The sequence below is a fragment of the Myodes glareolus genome, chromosome 13, assembly GCF_982192425.1.
Source record: "Myodes glareolus chromosome 13, mMyoGla1.1, whole genome shotgun sequence".
NCBI classification, from domain to species: domain Eukaryota; kingdom Metazoa; phylum Chordata; class Mammalia; order Rodentia; family Cricetidae; genus Myodes; species Myodes glareolus.
Genome location: NC_142038.1, coordinates 49,312,995 through 49,331,098, shown reverse-complemented (window position 1 = coordinate 49,331,098; position 18,104 = coordinate 49,312,995). Strand labels below are relative to the sequence as shown.

At 49.3% G+C, this 18,104-nt stretch overlaps 1 protein-coding gene across 23 annotated transcripts in view; it reads left to right on the top strand.

The window, feature by feature from the left end:
• LOC125390519 (protocadherin gamma-C4) overlaps nt 1-16,708 on the top strand; it is a 182,652-nt gene extending 165,944 nt beyond the window's left edge. For 21 of the 23 annotated variants that reach the window (XM_087896098.1, XM_085699957.2, XM_087896103.1 and 18 more), the window contains exons 2-4: nt 571-629; nt 8,780-8,868; nt 14,803-16,708. In XM_087896098.1, the coding sequence (XP_087752224.1) occupies nt 571-629; nt 8,780-8,868; nt 14,803-15,029 (375 nt within the window). In that variant the 3' untranslated portion in view covers nt 15,030-16,708. Of the gene's footprint in view, nt 1-372; nt 412-570; nt 630-8,779; nt 8,869-14,802 lie in introns of those variants that run through there. The other 2 variants (XM_048419589.3, XM_085699958.2) reach the window with 2 other exon arrangements.
• The last annotated feature ends 1,396 nt before the right edge of the window (nt 16,709-18,104 follow it).

The window sequence follows — 18,104 nt, the reverse complement described above, 5'->3', positions numbered from 1 at the left end:
TAAAGGCCCAGGCTGGCATGACTCCTAAATTAATAATGTATTTAGCTGTGGGAAGAGGTCTTTGAGAGCGAGGGCCTGGAGGAGGTGCCCCTCTGAATGTGTCACTTCGCAGCTTGGCACGAAAAGGGTTATCCAGAGCAGCAGCCATCTTGCTACAGCCGATGCTTTGTTCCCAGCAGAGGAACTGAATGGTTCCTTTCTAGGGCTGGTGGATTTTAAAAGCCTCTCTGCTATTTGAGGAGGGGGCGCTTTACTGCACTTTTCCCCCAGCTCCACAGAAGACACTTTCAGTCCTTGAATTTTGGCTCAGATGTTCTGAGTCTGGGACAGGAAAAAATGGGATCTATTTCTTCAGCAAAGAAATATGTGCTTATTCACAGTGATCCTATGAAATATTTTGTTAGTCTCTGGGTTGGTTCTCCCCACCCCCACCTTTGGAGATGTGCCTACCCTCCCCCATCTTATCCCCTTTCCTTGTTTCTTTGCCCGCTCCCCACCCCCATCCCCAGGGATCCCTAGCCTCTCACCGCTGTTGGGTACTCAGCCAATCTCCCTCTGTTTTCTCCACAGCAAGCCCCGCCCAACACCGACTGGCGTTTCTCTCAAGCCCAGAGACCCGGCACAAGCGGGTAGGTGACAGAATCTCCAGCCCACCCTCTTCTCTGCGGCATTTTCTCAGTGATGACGAGGGAGGAGATGAGGGGAGGGCTCGGTATTTTCTACAAATGGCTTCTTCCCTCATTTCACGATTTCAAGGAGGCTTTTGTGTCTTGGGTGCTGCTACACAGGCCCCCCCAGGAAAAAGAGATGACTACTCCACCTATTTTGGAAGCAAAAATCACCCACTCACCCTCTTCTTTCTCCCAGTCACAAGCACGTTTTCCTATCTCCTGAAGGCTCCTTGGGACCCAGGGATAGACGGCTGGGGGTGGGGTGAGGAGGGTTTTCTGTACCCAGCCATTGTTTACATTCTTCTGTCCTGGTCGAGCCTGGCTCTAGCCTGACCTGTGACTGGAGCAGAGGAAATGGGGCATGAGAAAAGCAGGCTGTCCCCAGTCAGAACCTGGAGGAAAATGGAGGAAAGAAAGAGAGAGAGGAGAGACAGGCAGGGCTGTGGAAAAAGGAAATCGCACAGCTGGAGGTGGTACTGCTTATAAAATGGTACATCTCATGACAACGGGAGAAACAGGAAGCTGTCCTAGGGAGGACCAAGCCAGGGCTCCCTCACCCTGCTCCTCCAGCTGCCTCCTGACCCCACACTTGTACTGCCCTGTCTGCTTACCAGATTTGTCTCTGCTTCCTCTCTTTCCAGCCTGCATCCTCCCCAAAGTCTCTGCCTGTTTTAGGTCTCCGCCTCTCCCTTTCTCCATCTCTGACACCTGTGTCACCTTGCCCTGGTCTGCACCTTTCCTGTACTGTGCCTGCCATGGCACGGTGCTCAATACAATTGGAAGGAAGGAGACATTCAACTCTTCCTAGTGCCAGACTGTTTTTCCTTTCTCTCTGTCCCTTGTTCTCTTTTGTTTCTCTCCCATTCCAATTATTTCCTGTGTCGCTGTGGCCTTCTATCTGTGTTCCATCCTCCTCTCTCTTTCCGTTTCCCGTTCTGTTCTAAGGCTCACTGTGTCATTCAGCCTCTGTGTCTATTCTGTTTCTCATTCAGAGTCAGTCTCTCTCTCTCTCTCTCTCTCTCTCTCTCTCTCTCTCTCTCTCCCTCCCTCCCTCTCTCTCTCTCTCTCTCTCTCTCTCTCTCTCTCTCTCTCTCACACACACACACACACACACACACACACACAATCCCTGTCCCTCATTTCTCATTTCTTGGCATTTGTGGGCAAGCTGGCACCCAGATGCCTCCGTCTCCCGCCCCTCACACTTGGAGCCTTTGATAGCTGCCCTCCACCACTCCCCCTCCCACCCTGGCTGACCCAGCTGCTCATTTCAGTCGGGTATAAATTCCTGCTGAGACAGGAACCCCCTATGGGGGTGGGGAGGAGGGTGGACTTCAGCAGAAAGACCTTCAGTTGGTCTGAGGGGCATGGGATGGGATCTGGGCCAGCCTGCTAGGCATAAGCCAGGAGCTGAGAAGAGTTGGTTCAGGGCAGGAAGCAAGGCTTGGGCTTGCTCCCTTTCTGTTTGTCCAACATGCTAAGATGGTGAGTTTTGGGGCTTCCATTCTGCTTTCTCTTCAGGGGTCAAGCCCTAGCTACAAGAATCCAGAAGCCTTGAGTACAAATTCCAGCTCCTAGGCATGCGCAAGCTTGTCTGCAGCGTCAGGAATGCAAAGAACTTCCTAGAAGGCCCCTAAAAGGCAGCCAGAAAAAAAAAGGCTGCGACTGCTGTTGCCCCTGCTTTGACCAGAGCTGTTTCCTTTTTCCTTGCTGGCGTTGCCAGCCTTCTGTAGGTTGTTCTTATACTCATTCACTGAGTTTTTATTGAGCATTTACTATGAGCCAGGCACTGTGCTAGCATGCCTGTAAGAATGAACAAGCAGACACCCATCGAAACTCTAAAGTTTCCAGTCCAATCAAGGAAAGAAAATGGACAACAAATCACACTAAACAAACACAAAATTGTCTAGTTACAAAATCCTTGAAGTTCATGGAAAAAGAGGACGAGTGGAGTAGGGAAGAGGAGATTAGGAAATGCTTCCAGGAAGGTGACGTTTGAGTTGCAGCAGCTTTGAGGCATGTTTTGCAATAATGCTCCTTCTACCCTGGCCAGCCAAGACCCTGGCCCTGAAGCCACAGTTGTTGCTAATCTTGGAAGCCCCAACAGTTGCTTCTCGTGTACCCCTGGGGAGCATCTTTTTCCCTGCCAAAGGTCTCTCTCATCAATGAGAGACCCAGAGACCCTGGCAACTCTTAGGGAGATGACAAAGCTCAGGAGATTCCCCCTCCCATAGCTAATTTGCTGCAGTTAGGACGTTTTTGACTCTGCCCCAAAGTGGCCATGATGCAACAAAAGCATCGGTGTAATCCAGAGGCTCCAGCTTCCCTCCTTCATTCATTTAGCCCTCAGCAAGGATCTTCGGCAGTTCATACATGGTGGGATAGGTAGAGATGGCCCCCAACCTCAGGAGTTGGCAGTGTGCTGAGTGTTGAGAAGGGCAGCCTGCCATGGGGATCTGACCTAGTCAGAGAGCAGAAAGACATCAGAAGGCAATGAGGTGAGGAAATCTCAAGGATGAGAGCAAGTCAACCAGCTGAAGACGAGGAAGAAAATTCCTTCCGTAACCCAGGGCGAACTTTAAGGCAACACTAGTAGGCACACTGCCCAGACCAAAGGGCAAGAGTCACATTCCAAAGTTCTTTGCTAGTTGAAGCTTCTTCTTCCCACACTGTGCCTTGTCAGGTCATCCTTCTGCCCTCTGATCCCAGCACAATGACCGTTCCAAGTCTTGAGCCCAAAAATCTATTTCTCTCTTCCGGGCTGTAACCCAGGCTGTGCCTCGCTCTACAGTTGTTCGCAGAGTCTCAGGCACCAACCACCTTGTTCCCCTTCGTGTTCACATTATATCCTTCCTTCTCCAACCTGGGAGTCCTTCCATTCCTCCACGGAGACACTGTTCCCCACCCCACCCCACTGTCTCTTAGATTGGGCAGTTGTTCAACAAGCAAATAACAGCTTTCTCCCCGCTCCTCATAAAATAGTACATTCTCGGGGCTGGAGAGTTGGCTCAGATTCAGAGGTTGAGAGTCCTTGCTACTCTGCCAGAGGCCAGAGTTCAGTTCCCAGAACATATATGTGAGCAGCTCAAGAGAGATAGAAAAAAAGGAGATATAGAAAAAAAAGAGAAACTTCCCATAATCTAGGAAGAACTATTAACATTTTTTTTGTTTTTGTTTTTGAGACAGGGTTTCTCTGTGTAGCCTTGGCTGTCCTAGAACTCACTCTGTAGACCAGGCTGACTTCAGACTCACAGAAATCCACCTGCCTCTGCCTCCCAAGTGCTGGGATTAAAGGCATGTGACATCACTGCCCGGCTGCTAACATTTTAGTATAGAAAAAAAGTATAGATATGAAAGTAGACTGTGCTGAAGCTCTCAGGCCCTACCATTTAGCCCTGACTCTCTGCACCATCTCTGGTGCTGCTGAGATCCCCACACTGTGCCCCCTGGGATTATTTCTCCAATCAAATCCCAAACATTACACAATTTCATCTGGGATTTTTCCGGTCTTTTTTTTTCTTTCAATCAGATGTGCTGGTGAATGTCTTTAATCTCAGTACTCCGGAGGCCAAGGCAGGCAGATCTCTGTAGGTTTGAGGCCAGCCTGGTCTACATAGTGAGTTCCAGGATAACTAAGGCTACATAGAGACTATGTCTAAAAAAAAAAAAAAGAAAGATTCTTTTTTTAAAAAAAAATATGCATTTTTAAGTCAGGCAGTGGTGGTGCACATCTTTAATCCCAGCACTTGGGAAGCAGAGGCTAGTGGGTCTCTGTGAGTTTGAGGCCAGCCTGGTCTACAAAGAGAGTTCCAGGACAGCCAGAAATACACAGAGAAACCCTGTCTCAAGAAACCAATATATGTATGTGTGTGTATAAACTATGTTTTATATATAATATATATATATATATATATTTGCATTTGGTTTGGTGTTTCCTAAGTCTCTTAATCCTTTTTAGTATAAATGTTCCTTTTCCACCATTTTTGTCTTTTGGTTGCAATTTATTCATTGAGTCATTAACATACTCATTATGTATCTTTCTAAGCATTTTTATTTCTATAGTCAAGCTGCATACATAAGCTTCTTTTTTTTTAAAGTCTGACAAACTTGTTCACAATGAGAATTTTTATTACCAGTCAACTGTTGTTATATTTCTTACCATTTTTTTAAAATAGGAATTGAAAAAAAAACTAAAAAAAAATTAAATAGGAATTGAGGTCATCTTTCCAGTATTACTGAAGCCTATTTTTTCTTCCTTATAACATGTCAGAAGAATTCCTCCATATCAGTAGAAACTCTTCAGAAGTCTTTTAAGTGTTGCATAACAGCACCTCATGTGGATAGATACGGATATTTTCAGGTGCTAATAGATTCTTGCTATGCTAACTAAATAAACATTCCTTCACATTTTAGTACAGACTGTTGTCAGTGTGGCTTTCCCTGGCTTTTCGCTCTTTCTTAGCTTAACACAGGGAATATTTTATCGCAGCACAGCCCATATTTGCCCTTCCCAGCCTCCGCACACAGGGATGACCAGAATGCATGGGTGCTCTCGGGAAATGGGCTCGTAAACACAGCCCACCTCCTTCACGTTGTTTACTTTCGTCTTCAAATCTTGGGAAAGCCCCCTGAATCTGGTCCTAGGGATCCAGGGACGCCTTGTTGAAGCCAAGTTTCCCTGTGTGAGATCATCATGGGCTTTCGGGTCATATTAGGCCAGCTGGGAGTTGCAGTTCTCTCACTTAACTAGCTGTGCGTGACTCTGAGAAGGCCTTCAAGCCTTGCTTTCATCTGCCAGAAATCAGGGATAATCATAACCCTTATCGGCAGGGTGCTTCTAAGGATGAACTAGATGATGAACACGGCCCAGGAGGCCCAGGGCTCAGAGCCACCCCGCTCCCCACCCTCCCCCAATCCGGGTCATTTCTTGCCCAGCTGCAGAAAGCTGGCGGCCTGCCCACTTGTTTGGCCTCTAGCCTTCAAGCATTTTCCTGCCAGTCCACCAGCCATGGTTCGAGGCCACCCTGGCACACACCGTTTTCCCTAGGTAGCACTGTCCAGGCCAGGGCACCCTCTCACCCGGGTTACTTCCACCTGTGTTCTCCCCACACCTTCAGCAGCCCCTGGGCTCAGTCAGATGAGACTGAAGGTTCCTGGGCTGCATGAAGACAGGGGTTTTCCTGTCCTCTTAAGAGGACCCTCACACCCTCCATCCTTGCCCAGGAGCAAGAATGAGTTTCACATATTTAAATCTCACCATGGTAACCTAGCTTCTAAGCACCCAGGAGCATTCTAGAACTCTGAGGAGAAAGCCAAAATGTTTTTTTTTGCTTCCCTAACCAGTGCACCCCACACCCCGTACCCCTCACCCAAGTTAAGGAGGACAAGGACATGTCCCTCCCCTGCCTTGAGAGCTGAGGACATAGCCGCCCCACCCCATCCCACCCCACCCCCACCCCGTGAGCACCTTGTGAGCTGTCTTCCACACCCGTGCCTCCTAGGTGACTCGCCTTACCCTCAGGTTTGTAACCTTAAAATGTCTCAAACCTAACCAAAAGTTGAAAGGACAGTATGCTAAAGTACACAGATTGGTGTTAAAATAAAAAAGCAAAAGCACCTAATTTACTATTCACTCGCACAGGTTCTTCCCTTCCGGAGCTCTGTAAAAGAACTGCCGCCATCACATTTGATTCCTGTGAAATCACAGAAATCATGGTCGTCTTTGAGGACATTAATACTGATATTGTAAGGCAAAGTCCACTAGCCTTCCCACATGCTCTCACTATAGCCTTTTAATCTGCTTTTTAAATTAAATTTAGAATTTGATCAAGGAGCATGAATTACATTTGCCATGTCTCTTCCTTCTGCTTTAATCAGAACAGCCTCCTTACCTTTGTTTTTATGACATAGATACTTTTACTCTTTTTCTTTGCAAATTTATTTTTATTCTATGTGTATTTGTGTTTTGCCATGGTGTCGGGTCCCCTGAAACTGGAATTGCAGACAGCTGTGAGCTGTCATGTGGGTGCTGGGAGTTGAACCCCGGGTCCTTTGGAAGAGCAGCCAGTGCTCTTAACCACTGAACCATCTCTCCAGTGACACAGACACTTTTAAAGCTTCCAGACAGTAGTCTTTTAAATGCCCATAGTCTGGGTTTGTTGATTCTTTTGGCTAAACAGCAACATAACTCAACAGTCTCAGCAGGAACATTCCACGGGTGGTATTCTGGACTGACCACTGACCACATCAGGAAGCACTTACTGTCAGTTTGTCCTATTAGCAGCTTTTGGCATCTGTTTGCCTTGTTATCAGAATTGTTTGTTCACTTGGTAGAAGTTGTGTCCCCAGGCTTCTTCATTATGGCTATTTTCACTTTTGTCTTATCTCTTCTGAAACAAACTCTCTCTATGTGGCCCAGACTCACTTCTAACTTTGGGGCTCAACTGGTTAACCCACCTCAGCCTCTGCAGCGCTGGGATTACAGACACCCACCACAGGGTCCAGCCTTATAAGGCTATTTTTATCTATTTATCTTCTGCTAGGCAAGCACTCTACCGCAGAGCTAGTCTTGGTTTTTTTGAGACTGGGTCTTTCTGTATAACCAGGCTGGCCTTAAACTCAGTCTTCCTCCTTCAGTCTCCAGGGTTACACACAGATGCATGCACATACACTCACATGTGCTTTCTTCCACTCTTCAAGAACTGTCCTGAAGCCTTTTTCTCAATGCCAAACTTTATTTACTTCATAGGGACCCGACTCTCCTGTGAGCTCTTCTCATTTATTCAAGCAACTTTTATTTATTTACTTGTTTGAGGCAAATGTATCCCTATGCAGCTCAGACTAATCTCAAACTCTCAAAAATCTTCCTGTCTCAGCCTCCCGAGTGCTAGGATTATAGGCATGCACCACCAGGCCCAGCCAGGCAGCAATTGTTGACTAGGGATCTTCTGTGAGCCAGATGGTGCCAGTGTGGGACAGAATATGTGTGGGGCAACATAGGTGTGTGATTTCTTTCCTCGCCCCTGCAAACTAGAATAATTTGATCTTTGAAAAATTCATATGATGGTTAGGATATACCTGTAATCCCAGCACTCATGAGGCTGAGGCAGGAGAATTACTGTGAGTTTGAGGCCCACATAGGTTATATGAGTTGTAGGCCAGCCTGGCATACAGAGTGAGACTGTCATGAAAACAAACACAAGACAGAAACAGACAGAGAGGAAGGAAGGAGACACGGAAATTGTCACCATGGGAAGGTCCACGATAAACTGTAATTTCTTAGCACTCTTTGGTTTTAGAGGCCTGAGTCACTCCATGCTTTCAGTGCACAGTGTTTCCCAGTGACCTAGAGAAGCCCAGGTGCTCAGGCTTCCTGCCGAGTGTTAGAGTAGGAGGCTGGCACTGGTCCCCAAGCCACAGAGGTCAGTGTGGCAGGAGCAGATGGGACACCAGTAGTTCCAGGACCAGACAACAGGGTACAGCCCAGCCCGGTGAATTTTAGAATCCCCTGGGACATATTTTATTTACATTGCTAAAACAAAAGGCTGTGGTTTGATCTGGGGATCAGCTAGAGAGAGCTTGAGAGGGAAGTCACTGGGAAGCTGGCGAGAGCCGGGAAGGTGTGCTTGTAGAACAGGACAGACAGTGTGGTGTGACTGTAGACTTTATACCCAAGGCTTAGGGACCGAGCAGATCCGAGTTTGGGAAACGGCGGCTGTCGGGTTACTTATGGCTGAGTGTTTTCCTGGTATTTCCTCTCTTGTTCCTGGCCCTTCCTCTAGCTATGGGACATTCCCTCAAATTGTCTTCTTCCGCTGTCCTCGGAAGATGGTCTGATGTCTCAGGCTGCGACAGTGGTCACAACCCATCTTGAAGAAAGGAAGCATGGCATTCATTTAATGCACCTGGGACAGCAGAGAGTGGGTCCGGGGAATGGACTCACTGGGGTTGGCTTCTGAAGGATTATATAAACTCCCCACTCTACTCAGAAACAGGTCTTAGGTATGGGGTGGGGATAAGGCACTAGATTTGGGAACCCCGGGAAGAGACTCGGGGAAAATGAGCAGGGCTGACCTTGGCTACTGCTGACCATTTAACTGTCTCCCCAGCTCCCAAAATGGTGATGAAACCGGCACCTGGCCCAACAACCAGTTTGATACAGAGATGCTGCAAGCCATGATCTTGGCCTCTGCCAGTGGTAAGTGGTACCCATGGGTGTAAGCGGATGGGAGACTTAGGGAGGGGGTGCTGCCATCATAGCTATAGATGGGGATCTTCGATGACCTACCTCCAGGTTTAGGGATAACAAAGGGATTGAGAGGTCCAAAAATGCCCAGAGTGAGCAAGTAAAGTGAGTGAGTAGTCACAAATCTAACTGGGAGCTGGGTGTGGAGGCACACGCCTGTAATCTCAGTATTCTGTAGGCTAAGGCAGGAAGGAGGATTACCATGAGTCTGAGGCCAGTCTGGGTTACAAAGCAAAACCCTGCCTCAAAAAACAGACAGACAGACAGACAGACAAATCTGACTCTGGGAAGGGCTAACACAAGTCACACCAGAGTTCTGCCGTTTACTGAACTTGTGACTTGGAACTTCAGTTCCTCAGCCAGGAAAATGAACAAAAACCCCACCAGGCTATTGTGAGGACTGAAGGGGAGGCACAGACTGTGGTACTGGGCCCGGCACACGCCGGACCCCGTTAGTGGGTGTGGATGTTCCCAGCAGACTGTATCAGGTCACTCTTTTCTGCTCCCCTGCCTCCACATCAGGACTGTAGTTTTCCCACAAGGCTAAGAAAGAACCTCAGTCGTAACATGGATTCAGCCAGTGGTTGTATATGAAGACTCACAGGGTCCTCTGCAGGGCAAACAGAATCAGCTCCCTAACACTACAGAGCACAGACTTTGGAAGCAGGCCAATCTGGGTTCAAATCCTGCTTGTCACCACTTAGGGATATGACATTAGGTAAACTATTAAGCCCCTGTAGGCTTTACTTTCACTTATGAAATACTTACAGGTCTCACTGTGCTGTTTGAAGGTCAAGCATGAGGTCCTCTGCATAGGCTTGGCAGACAGTAATTCTAGTAAGAGTGTTATAATTGATTAGTCATTATCTTTATTGACCTGTAGGGATAAAAAGAGAAAGGAAAAAAAAAAAGAAGCACTTTTCTTTTGAGACAGGGGCTCCTGTAGCCAGGCTGATTTCCAACTCCACATGCATCTGAGGATGACCTTCAACTTCTGATCCTCCTGTCTCCACCTCCCGAGTGCTGGGAATTATTGCTGTGTGATACTCTGCCTGGTATCTAAGGCACTAGGGATCAGGCCCCCAGGACTTCTTACATGCTGGACAAAGACATCCCAGAATCAGAATCTAACTTCGATTGTACACATGTGTGAAGGTACCACAGTAAAACTCATTACTTTGTATTCTAATCCAAAAAATTAAATTAAAATGGAGTAAATTATAAGAATAAGAATCTAACACCTGTTGATAAGGACTAACTTCTGGCCCAGGACAATGAAGTCTACTGGAAACTTATAGAAGATGTTAAAGCCCTGGACTCACACCTGAGTCTATAGCTTTGCTCCTGAGTGTAGCTGGGGGGTTGATAGGTACAAAGCCAGGAGAAATGCCTCCCTGTCATCATGGCACAATGTGTGCCGGCCAAACTTTTAGGGCACGCTTCAACTAATCCATCTCCTCAGCGAGATGCAGGGCCGAGCAATGTGAAACGCCACTCACCTGGAGCGTCCCAGTATTCAGCAGAGCTGGGATCCAAACACCTTTGGCCTTTAGATCCAGCCTGTTTCCCTCTTAGCTGACTGGACCCAGAAGCTGAATTCTCCTGCTGTCCCTGCATTATTCTCCTTGATTAGAGTTGCCAGATAAAATCTAGGGTTTTCAGTTAAATATAAATTTCAGACGAATATATTCTTTTTGGTTTTATTGTTGTTGTTTTGGGTTTTTTTCTTTCTAGACAGTTTCTCTATGTAGCCCTCGCTGTCCTGGAACTCACTCTGTAGACCAGGTTGGCCTCGAACCCAGAGATCTGTCTGCCTTTGCCTCTAGGATTAAAGGAGTGCCCCATCACTGCCTGGGTTATATACAGTTTTAGTATAAATCCATTTTAAACTGTTTCACAAGACAAACTGTATTAAAATTTTTCATCGTCTACCCAAAGTTCAGAGATAGCTGGAAACCATATATTTTTCCTTGTTATGATTTATTAATCTTACCCTCGATTGTCTGTGAGAGCCAATGATGCCTGGCCTATAGCTGACCAATGGGCAGAGGAGGGGGAAAGATGCTGGGGGTTGTCAACCTCTTGTGACAGGACTGAGATCCTTGTGAGACCAGTTGCAGGCACGGGGCCTGGGGAGGTGCCAGATCCAGCTCTTGAGGGAAGTAAACAGGTCTCTTTAGCTTTTGTGGCCTTGAGCCCTAAGGCCAGAAAGCAGGCTTTTCAGCCCAAATCCAGATGCTAAAAACAGACTGGAAGCAGTATTTATGGCCCAAAACCTTCCCAGAAGGTCTCCCTGGAGTAGTGCCATGGCCGCGGGCAGGCTCCCCTGTCAGGGCTCCACCCATGCAGCCCACACAGGACCTGACCCGAGGCTGAGCCTGGGGCTCCGGGGAAATAGACTCCAGGGTGGAGGTGGCAGGGTCAAGCCTTGCTCTCACTTTCACACCTACTTCCGAGTCTCCCGAGAGGCTCCTGGAGCCCAGCCCAGCGAGAGGAGAAGGGAGGGACCCTCGAAAGAGCTCTTAAATAAACCCTTGGGGGAGGTGCACCCAAAAGGAGGCTGCGGTTTTGCAGCTCCGCCAGCTCTGAACTTGCTTGTTTCCTTGGCTATCTCTGGCTATTGCTGTTGTGGAGTCTTTGTCTAACTAGGACTGGTAATATTAAGGGGACCAGGGGAGGGTGATAATGCTTTTGGAGCTGGAGGAAGCCAGCACCCCTCCTCCAGCTAGAAGAGACCCTGTCTCTTTGCGTTTCTAAGTGCACGTCCTCTGTGACTAGGCAAAAACCCTGGTCCCTGCCTAGGCCAAGTCTTGGGGGGTAGGACATAACCAGAAGATCAAAGTCGGCAATCCAGCTTCTCCCGCCCCCCCCCCCGCCCCCAGATTCAGAGACGGGCAAGTTGAGGTGTACAGTCCCTGAGACAAGATCACACAGCCACTTAAGGTCGAGCTGATGGGGCGGACTCCAGTGTTAGTCTCTGCTGCATGCAGCGTCTCTATCTTCTCTCCCTTCTGATCCACCTCAATTTTAGACTCCCCTGTCACTCAGTTAAGCACTTCCTGTCTTTCTGTCAGTCCTCCTTCTCTATTCCCTCATTCTTTAAACACACACACACACACACACACACACACACACACACACACACACACACACCTATCTTCTTAAGCCCCTAAATCACTTGGAATCCTGGCTCTTTGAAACTGGATCTAGGCCCTTCCCCCTTCCTTTCTCAGGCTGGCAGAGGCTGTCAGCTTGAGAGGAGGGGTGGGCCACGGAGGATTGCTACCTCCTGGAGTTAATTAGGGAAATGTCAGCAAATGAAAGGGCTGAGGGGGATGGGAGAGGGCAGCTGTTCCCTCCTCCCAGGCCTGCTCCTGGAAGGCCCTCAGCTCCAGGACTTCAGGGACTGGAAACGGAGAGCTGTGGGAACCCAGACCCTGGATGGGAGTGCGAGGCAGAGAGACCCCGCATACCTCTGCTCTTCCTTTCTCTGGCCTTCCCCTCTTACCCAAACTGGAACTATTTCCCGTCTCGATTTCTCAATCCCTGGTTGATGTCCCAGAATTACTCAGCCTCCCTGGCTTTAGTCTGCTTGCTTCCAGGTCTAGGGTGGAGGCCGCAGCGAGGCGGTAAACTCTCCAGCTTTTAGTCAGGCTGGGCAGGGCCTTCCTGGGGCTTTAACTCTCGCTCTGTCACAGAGGGTTTCAGAGCCTCCCACTGGGAATCTGGGAGCCAAACTCTCGTTTCCCTCCCTGCCACCAGCTCCAGGCAGAGAGCACGGTGTGGACTGATGAGGGTGACAAGGGGGGGCAGCTGTGCCCAGCATTTATCGAACACTTGTCAAGCGCCAGAGCATTGAGTGTCTCATCTAATCCTCACGGAAGCCCCGGGATGGGTATTTCTGTGCTTCAGCTCTAATACGGACTCGGATCCTCGGGAGATCTCGTTACCATGCAAATCAGGAACCTGCATTTGGAGCAAGTCACTCCGAGCTCCAGTTTCTTCTTCGGTTCAGTGGGAAGCTGGCCTAAGGGGCACCGAGTCACCCGCCTCAGGCCCTGAGCCTCATATCTGGGCTATACCTAAGACATCTGTTCCTGGAGGGAGGGGCAACCTTCCTTTGCCCATTTCTTTGCCCCCAGAGCAGAGATATGGTCCAAAGTGGCGAAGGAGGTAAAGGTGCCTATTTCCGCCATTTAGATACACGGAAGACGGAGTCCCACTGTAACACATACTGCCTGCCACTGGCCTTCTCTCAGCCTTGGCTCCCTGTTTGAAGGACAGAGGGCCCCGTGCCTGACTGAGTGCTGTATTGAGGTTTAAGTGACTACACACGTGCTTGCCATCACGTTGGCAGTCCAGCACTGTCGAGAAGAGGATGCAGCCAGGCCTGGTGTGCTCAGTGCCTATCATCTCAGCCTTCAGGAAGTGGAGGCTGAAGGATTTCTAGTTTGAACTACCTGTGTTTTGTCTCTTGACTTCTCTCTCCCCCTAGCTCTTTATGCAAGGAGTCTGGAACTCAAGACCTTTTTCTCCAAAAAACAAGACAGAGGACATAGCTCAGTGCTAGAGTACTTGTGCAAGGCCCATGGTGGGTCCTTAGCACTGGGGGTTAGGGGTGGTGGAGGACAGAAAAAGAAAGAAATACTTCTGTTGGGCTGGCATGTTAACACATATCTGTAACCCCAGCACTGAGGAGGCAGAGGTAGGCCTGGTCTAACTAGTTTCAGGGCAACCCAGTGCTACACAGTCTTATTGTTTTCGCTTTTTTTTTTTTTTTTCCAAGACAGAGTTTCTCTGTGTAGCCCTGGCTATCTTGGAACTCGCTCTGTAAACCAGGTTGGCCTCAAACTATGAGATATGTCTGTTTCTGCCTCTGAGTGCTCCCCCCACACCGACTTACCTATTGTTAGACCTTGTATCAAACAAAAACTGCCTGGCCGTGGTGGCATATGCCTTAAAAACCCAGCACTTCAGAGGCAGAGTTAGATGGATCTCTAAGTTCAAGGCCAGCCTAGTCTACAGAGTGAGTTCTAGGATAGCCAGCGCTACAGAGAAACCCTGTCTCAACAACAACAACAATAACAACAACAACAACAACACACACACACACACAAAACAACAAGGGCTGGACTAGGTATGCAGTTCAGCTTGGGGAGTGCTTGCTTAGAACAGGGGTTCAATTACCAGCACCACACAGATAGACATATGTACAAACACAAACGGAAGAACCTCTGTATACACACGAATGGCAGAACTGCTGAGTACACGCATGTGCCAGGCCTTGGCTAGGGAAGGATAATGTACAAAGCTTGGTCTAGTGTGGGGAAAGTATTTGAAGCCACAGAGAAATGCTAGCTAGCATGTTTTGAGCACCGCCACACACCAAGGTATTCTAAGGCACTTTAGAAGCATCTTCTCATTTAATTCTCACCCAAAGTGAATACTCTCTGAGATGGCTCAGAGGTTAAGAGCACTGCCTGCTCTTCCAAAGGTCCTGAGTTCAATTCCCAGCAACCACATGGTGGCTCACAACCATCTGTAATGGGGTCTGGTGCCCTCTTCTGGCCTGCAGCATACACACAGACAGAATATTGTATACATAATAAATAAATAAATAAATAAATAAATAAATAAATAAATAAATAAATAAATATTTAAAAAATTACGCATGAGAAAACAGATAGCACAGGGAGTCTAGGGAGACCGACTAAGGATCGCAGGGCAAAGGAGAGCTGGAACTCAAACCTGTGTTTTGTCACTCCTTGGCATCGAGACTGCCCTGGTGGCCACTGTATTCCCAGCGGTGCGGTACCAGCATTCACTAACTGATGTTTAAGGGAGTCCCTGACTCCATCTGACCATTTGCTCTTCCTGTCTCTGCAGAAGCTGCTGATGGGAGCTCCACTTTAGGAGGGGGCGCTGGCACCATGGGCTTGAGTGCTCGATATGGACCCCAGTTCACCCTGCAGCATGTGCCCGACTACCGCCAGAATGTGTACATCCCTGGCAGCAATGCCACACTGACCAATGCAGCTGGCAAGCGAGATGGCAAGGCTCCAGCAGGCGGTAACGGCAACAAGAAGAAGTCCGGCAAGAAAGAGAAGAAGTAATATGGAGGCCAGGCCTTGAGTCACAGGGCAGCCTCCCTCCCCAGCCAGTCCAGCTTGTCCTTACTTGTACCCAGGCCTCAGAATTTCAGGGCTCACCCCAGGATACTGGTAGGAGCCAAGGCCATGCTCCCCCATTGGGAAACAGAAACAAGTGCCCAAGTCAACACCCCCTCTCTGTGCCCTAGGGGGTTGAATATGCAAAGAGTTCTGCTGGGAACCCCTATCCATCCAATCAGTGATTGCACCCACATGGGTAGTAGGGTTAGTGTGGACACAGAAAACCATGCCACACTCCCTTAGTTACAGCTGAACTCCTCCACCTTCCAACTCAGTCAGGCTCATTCATCTCCTGCCTTCCTCTCCCACCCCACCCACTCCTTCAGTCCCTCTCTTGAGCAAGGGCTGTTGAGGGGACAGGTGACCCAAGCAGGCTCCTAGTTCTGAATTGTTGGAAGACTATCACAACCTTTTGGCCTCTCCTTCAGTTCAGCTTCCCCTCAAAGCATGGTTTGGTACCAGTCTTCTCATTTCCTTCTAGAGCCCGAGACTAGTGCTTAAGTTTAGGGGGACAGTCACCACCCCCTGGTATTGATGCTTGCTGGGTTTTGGGAAGGCATTTTGCTACCAAGTCTCTTTTCAATGCCTGGGGACCAGTCTTTTGTGTTTCACTGTTTGATGTTCCCACTGCATGCTGTGACTCCCCTGCTCCTCAAAGAAGAGACTCCTTTGCATGTCTGGAGACAGTAGGGGGTGGGAAGCTAAAGGGAAGTTGAATGTGGGGCAGTGGACAAAACAGCCCGCAAACAGGGTGTGCGGGGCTCTGTATGTACCCAGGGTACGCCCAATCCCCCAATTCTAGCCATAGACAAACACCAGGTCAGACCCCTCCATCCTGGTTCAGCCTGGGCTGAGCCACCAGGACCAGTGGTTTTAAGCTGGCATTTCAGTCCAAGAAGACTTCTAAGTGGTTTTAGGACCAGAGAAGAAAGAGGAGCCTCTGTGGGTGCTGGGTACTCCAGAGGTGCCCCTGGTAGAAGGGTCAGTGGTCCTTGCAGGAAGGGAGACCAGGCAAGGCCATTCTTGGCCCCAAGGAGCTCGAACAAGGGATCAAGTGGCCATAAAGTCTCAGCCAATGGTGGGGCTTCTCCACTGGGCCCCTGTAGTTCTCAAGCCCCTGGCCTCCACCTTACCGGGTGCCATTTCTTCTCAGAAGGCCTCTGCCCAGGCCCCAGGCCGCCCCTTCGTGGCCAGAGACTGGTTAAAGCCCCCCAGTGCCTCCTTGTGCATAGAACTTCCTCTGCCCACCTCCTCTGACCCCGCCCTTACAGTAGTATAGAAGCCCCCACCCCCACCCCCGGCTGGTGTAGAATAGCCAATAGTGTAGTGTGGCGTGCTTTTACGTGATGGCGAGGTGGGCAGAGGGCCGGTGGGCTGTGCGCAGCCGTCTGTCCTTGAATCTCAATCTGCCTGCGCAGGCCTGTGCTGTGTTTTGTGCTGTGTCCACAACGCTGCGGCGACCCCTCCCTGTACTGACTCCTCTATAAAAAGCTTCTCTTCGCATAGTCACGTAGCTCCTGCCCATCCCCCTTCTGATATCTCTCGCAAGTTTTATACTCTAATATTTATATGGCTTTTTTCTTCGAAAATTAAAAATTAAAAAAAAGTTTTCTTGACTGAAAGGTTGACTGCGTCTGAGATGGAGCACAAGACACGTGGGTGGGGTCAAGGGGTTTGTCCTAAATAATAGAATCAAAGAATAGAATCAAAGGGTCATAGTTGTTTGTCTTCTGTGTCACTAAGCATCTCAATCTAGTTTTGAATTGCGCGCGCGCGCGCGCGCGCGTGTGTGTGTGTGTGTGTGTGCAGTCCTCATATGACTGTCCAATATGGCGTGTATGCTTCCGATACCCTGGTTCTCTAATAAGTGATGTAAATGGTGCTTGTCGATCTGTATGCGGTGGTGTTGCTGCAGAGACCAACGTGGGGGTGGGGAGTTTGAGTGCGTGCGCAACTAAGTGCGCAGATTATTTATGTTCTGTGCTGTCTCCAGGCAGAAAAGGAGACCTTGCGTGGGAGGGGGAAGCAGGAGCACGAGTGGGGCGGGAACTCAAATGCTGCTGGGAGGGCGGTGCAGGGGACTTTTCTGTAGCTCCCGCCCCTTCCCCCACAAAACTACCTCCCTCTGGTCACCCGAGTGGGTTGATCCAGAGGAGGGCGGGGTCTCCTTTGCCTACCCTCCTCCACTACAGCCGTAAAGGTTTGAAGAAAACAGTGGGAGGCAATTCCTATCTTGAGCTTCTCTACCTGGAACTTGCCTTCCCATTCTTTTTATGCAGCAAAGCCTAACTGGAGAGCCTATCCCTTTCTTCATGGAGTCAAAAGAACTGTGCGAGGAAATGGCCCTGAAACCCAGTCCCCACCTCCCTCTTCTCTGCGGCTTCTCCACACCTGCACTGGCTTCCAGCACTGCTAATCCGATTCCCGGGTTGCCGCAGCTCGCAGCAGCTCGGAGAAGGTGCGGAGTCAGGAGGGTTGATCCAGAGAATGACAAAAAGACACCACAGGTTTTCAGGAGGGTCAGTGAGGGCATGCCTATCGAAGAGCCAGAAGAGCATTTTCTGGGCTTTCTCCCTTGGATTCTGGTTACCAGTTCTGCCACCTCCTGATCTGTTGCCATGGAAACCAAACCTTTCTGGCGACTTTGCGTGGGAAGGGTGGTGGTGTGTGAGGTTGCTGAGAGAGCAGGGTTTTCTCCGAGCCTGGTGTTGGGGAGGGAGGAGTGCTAGGTGCCTGGGTTCTATTCCAGGCAAGGCAGCTGACGGCGGGGCAATGAGCAGCTGTGGTTGGTCCTCTAATTGGTGTGTGGGCCCCAAAAGATGAGATGAAACGCACAGCCTCTAGGGTTTAGAGGCAGGTAGCCACCCCCACACCTCCGGCCACTGCCACAGAGGGTAGCAGCTGCACAGGTCCAGGAGCTATTTAAAAGGTTTTTATTTCTAGTAAAGGGCTGTCCAAAGGCCCGCCCTGTCTATCACTGGCAGGCTCACTGTAAGGTGTCTTTATGGGAGTTACAAC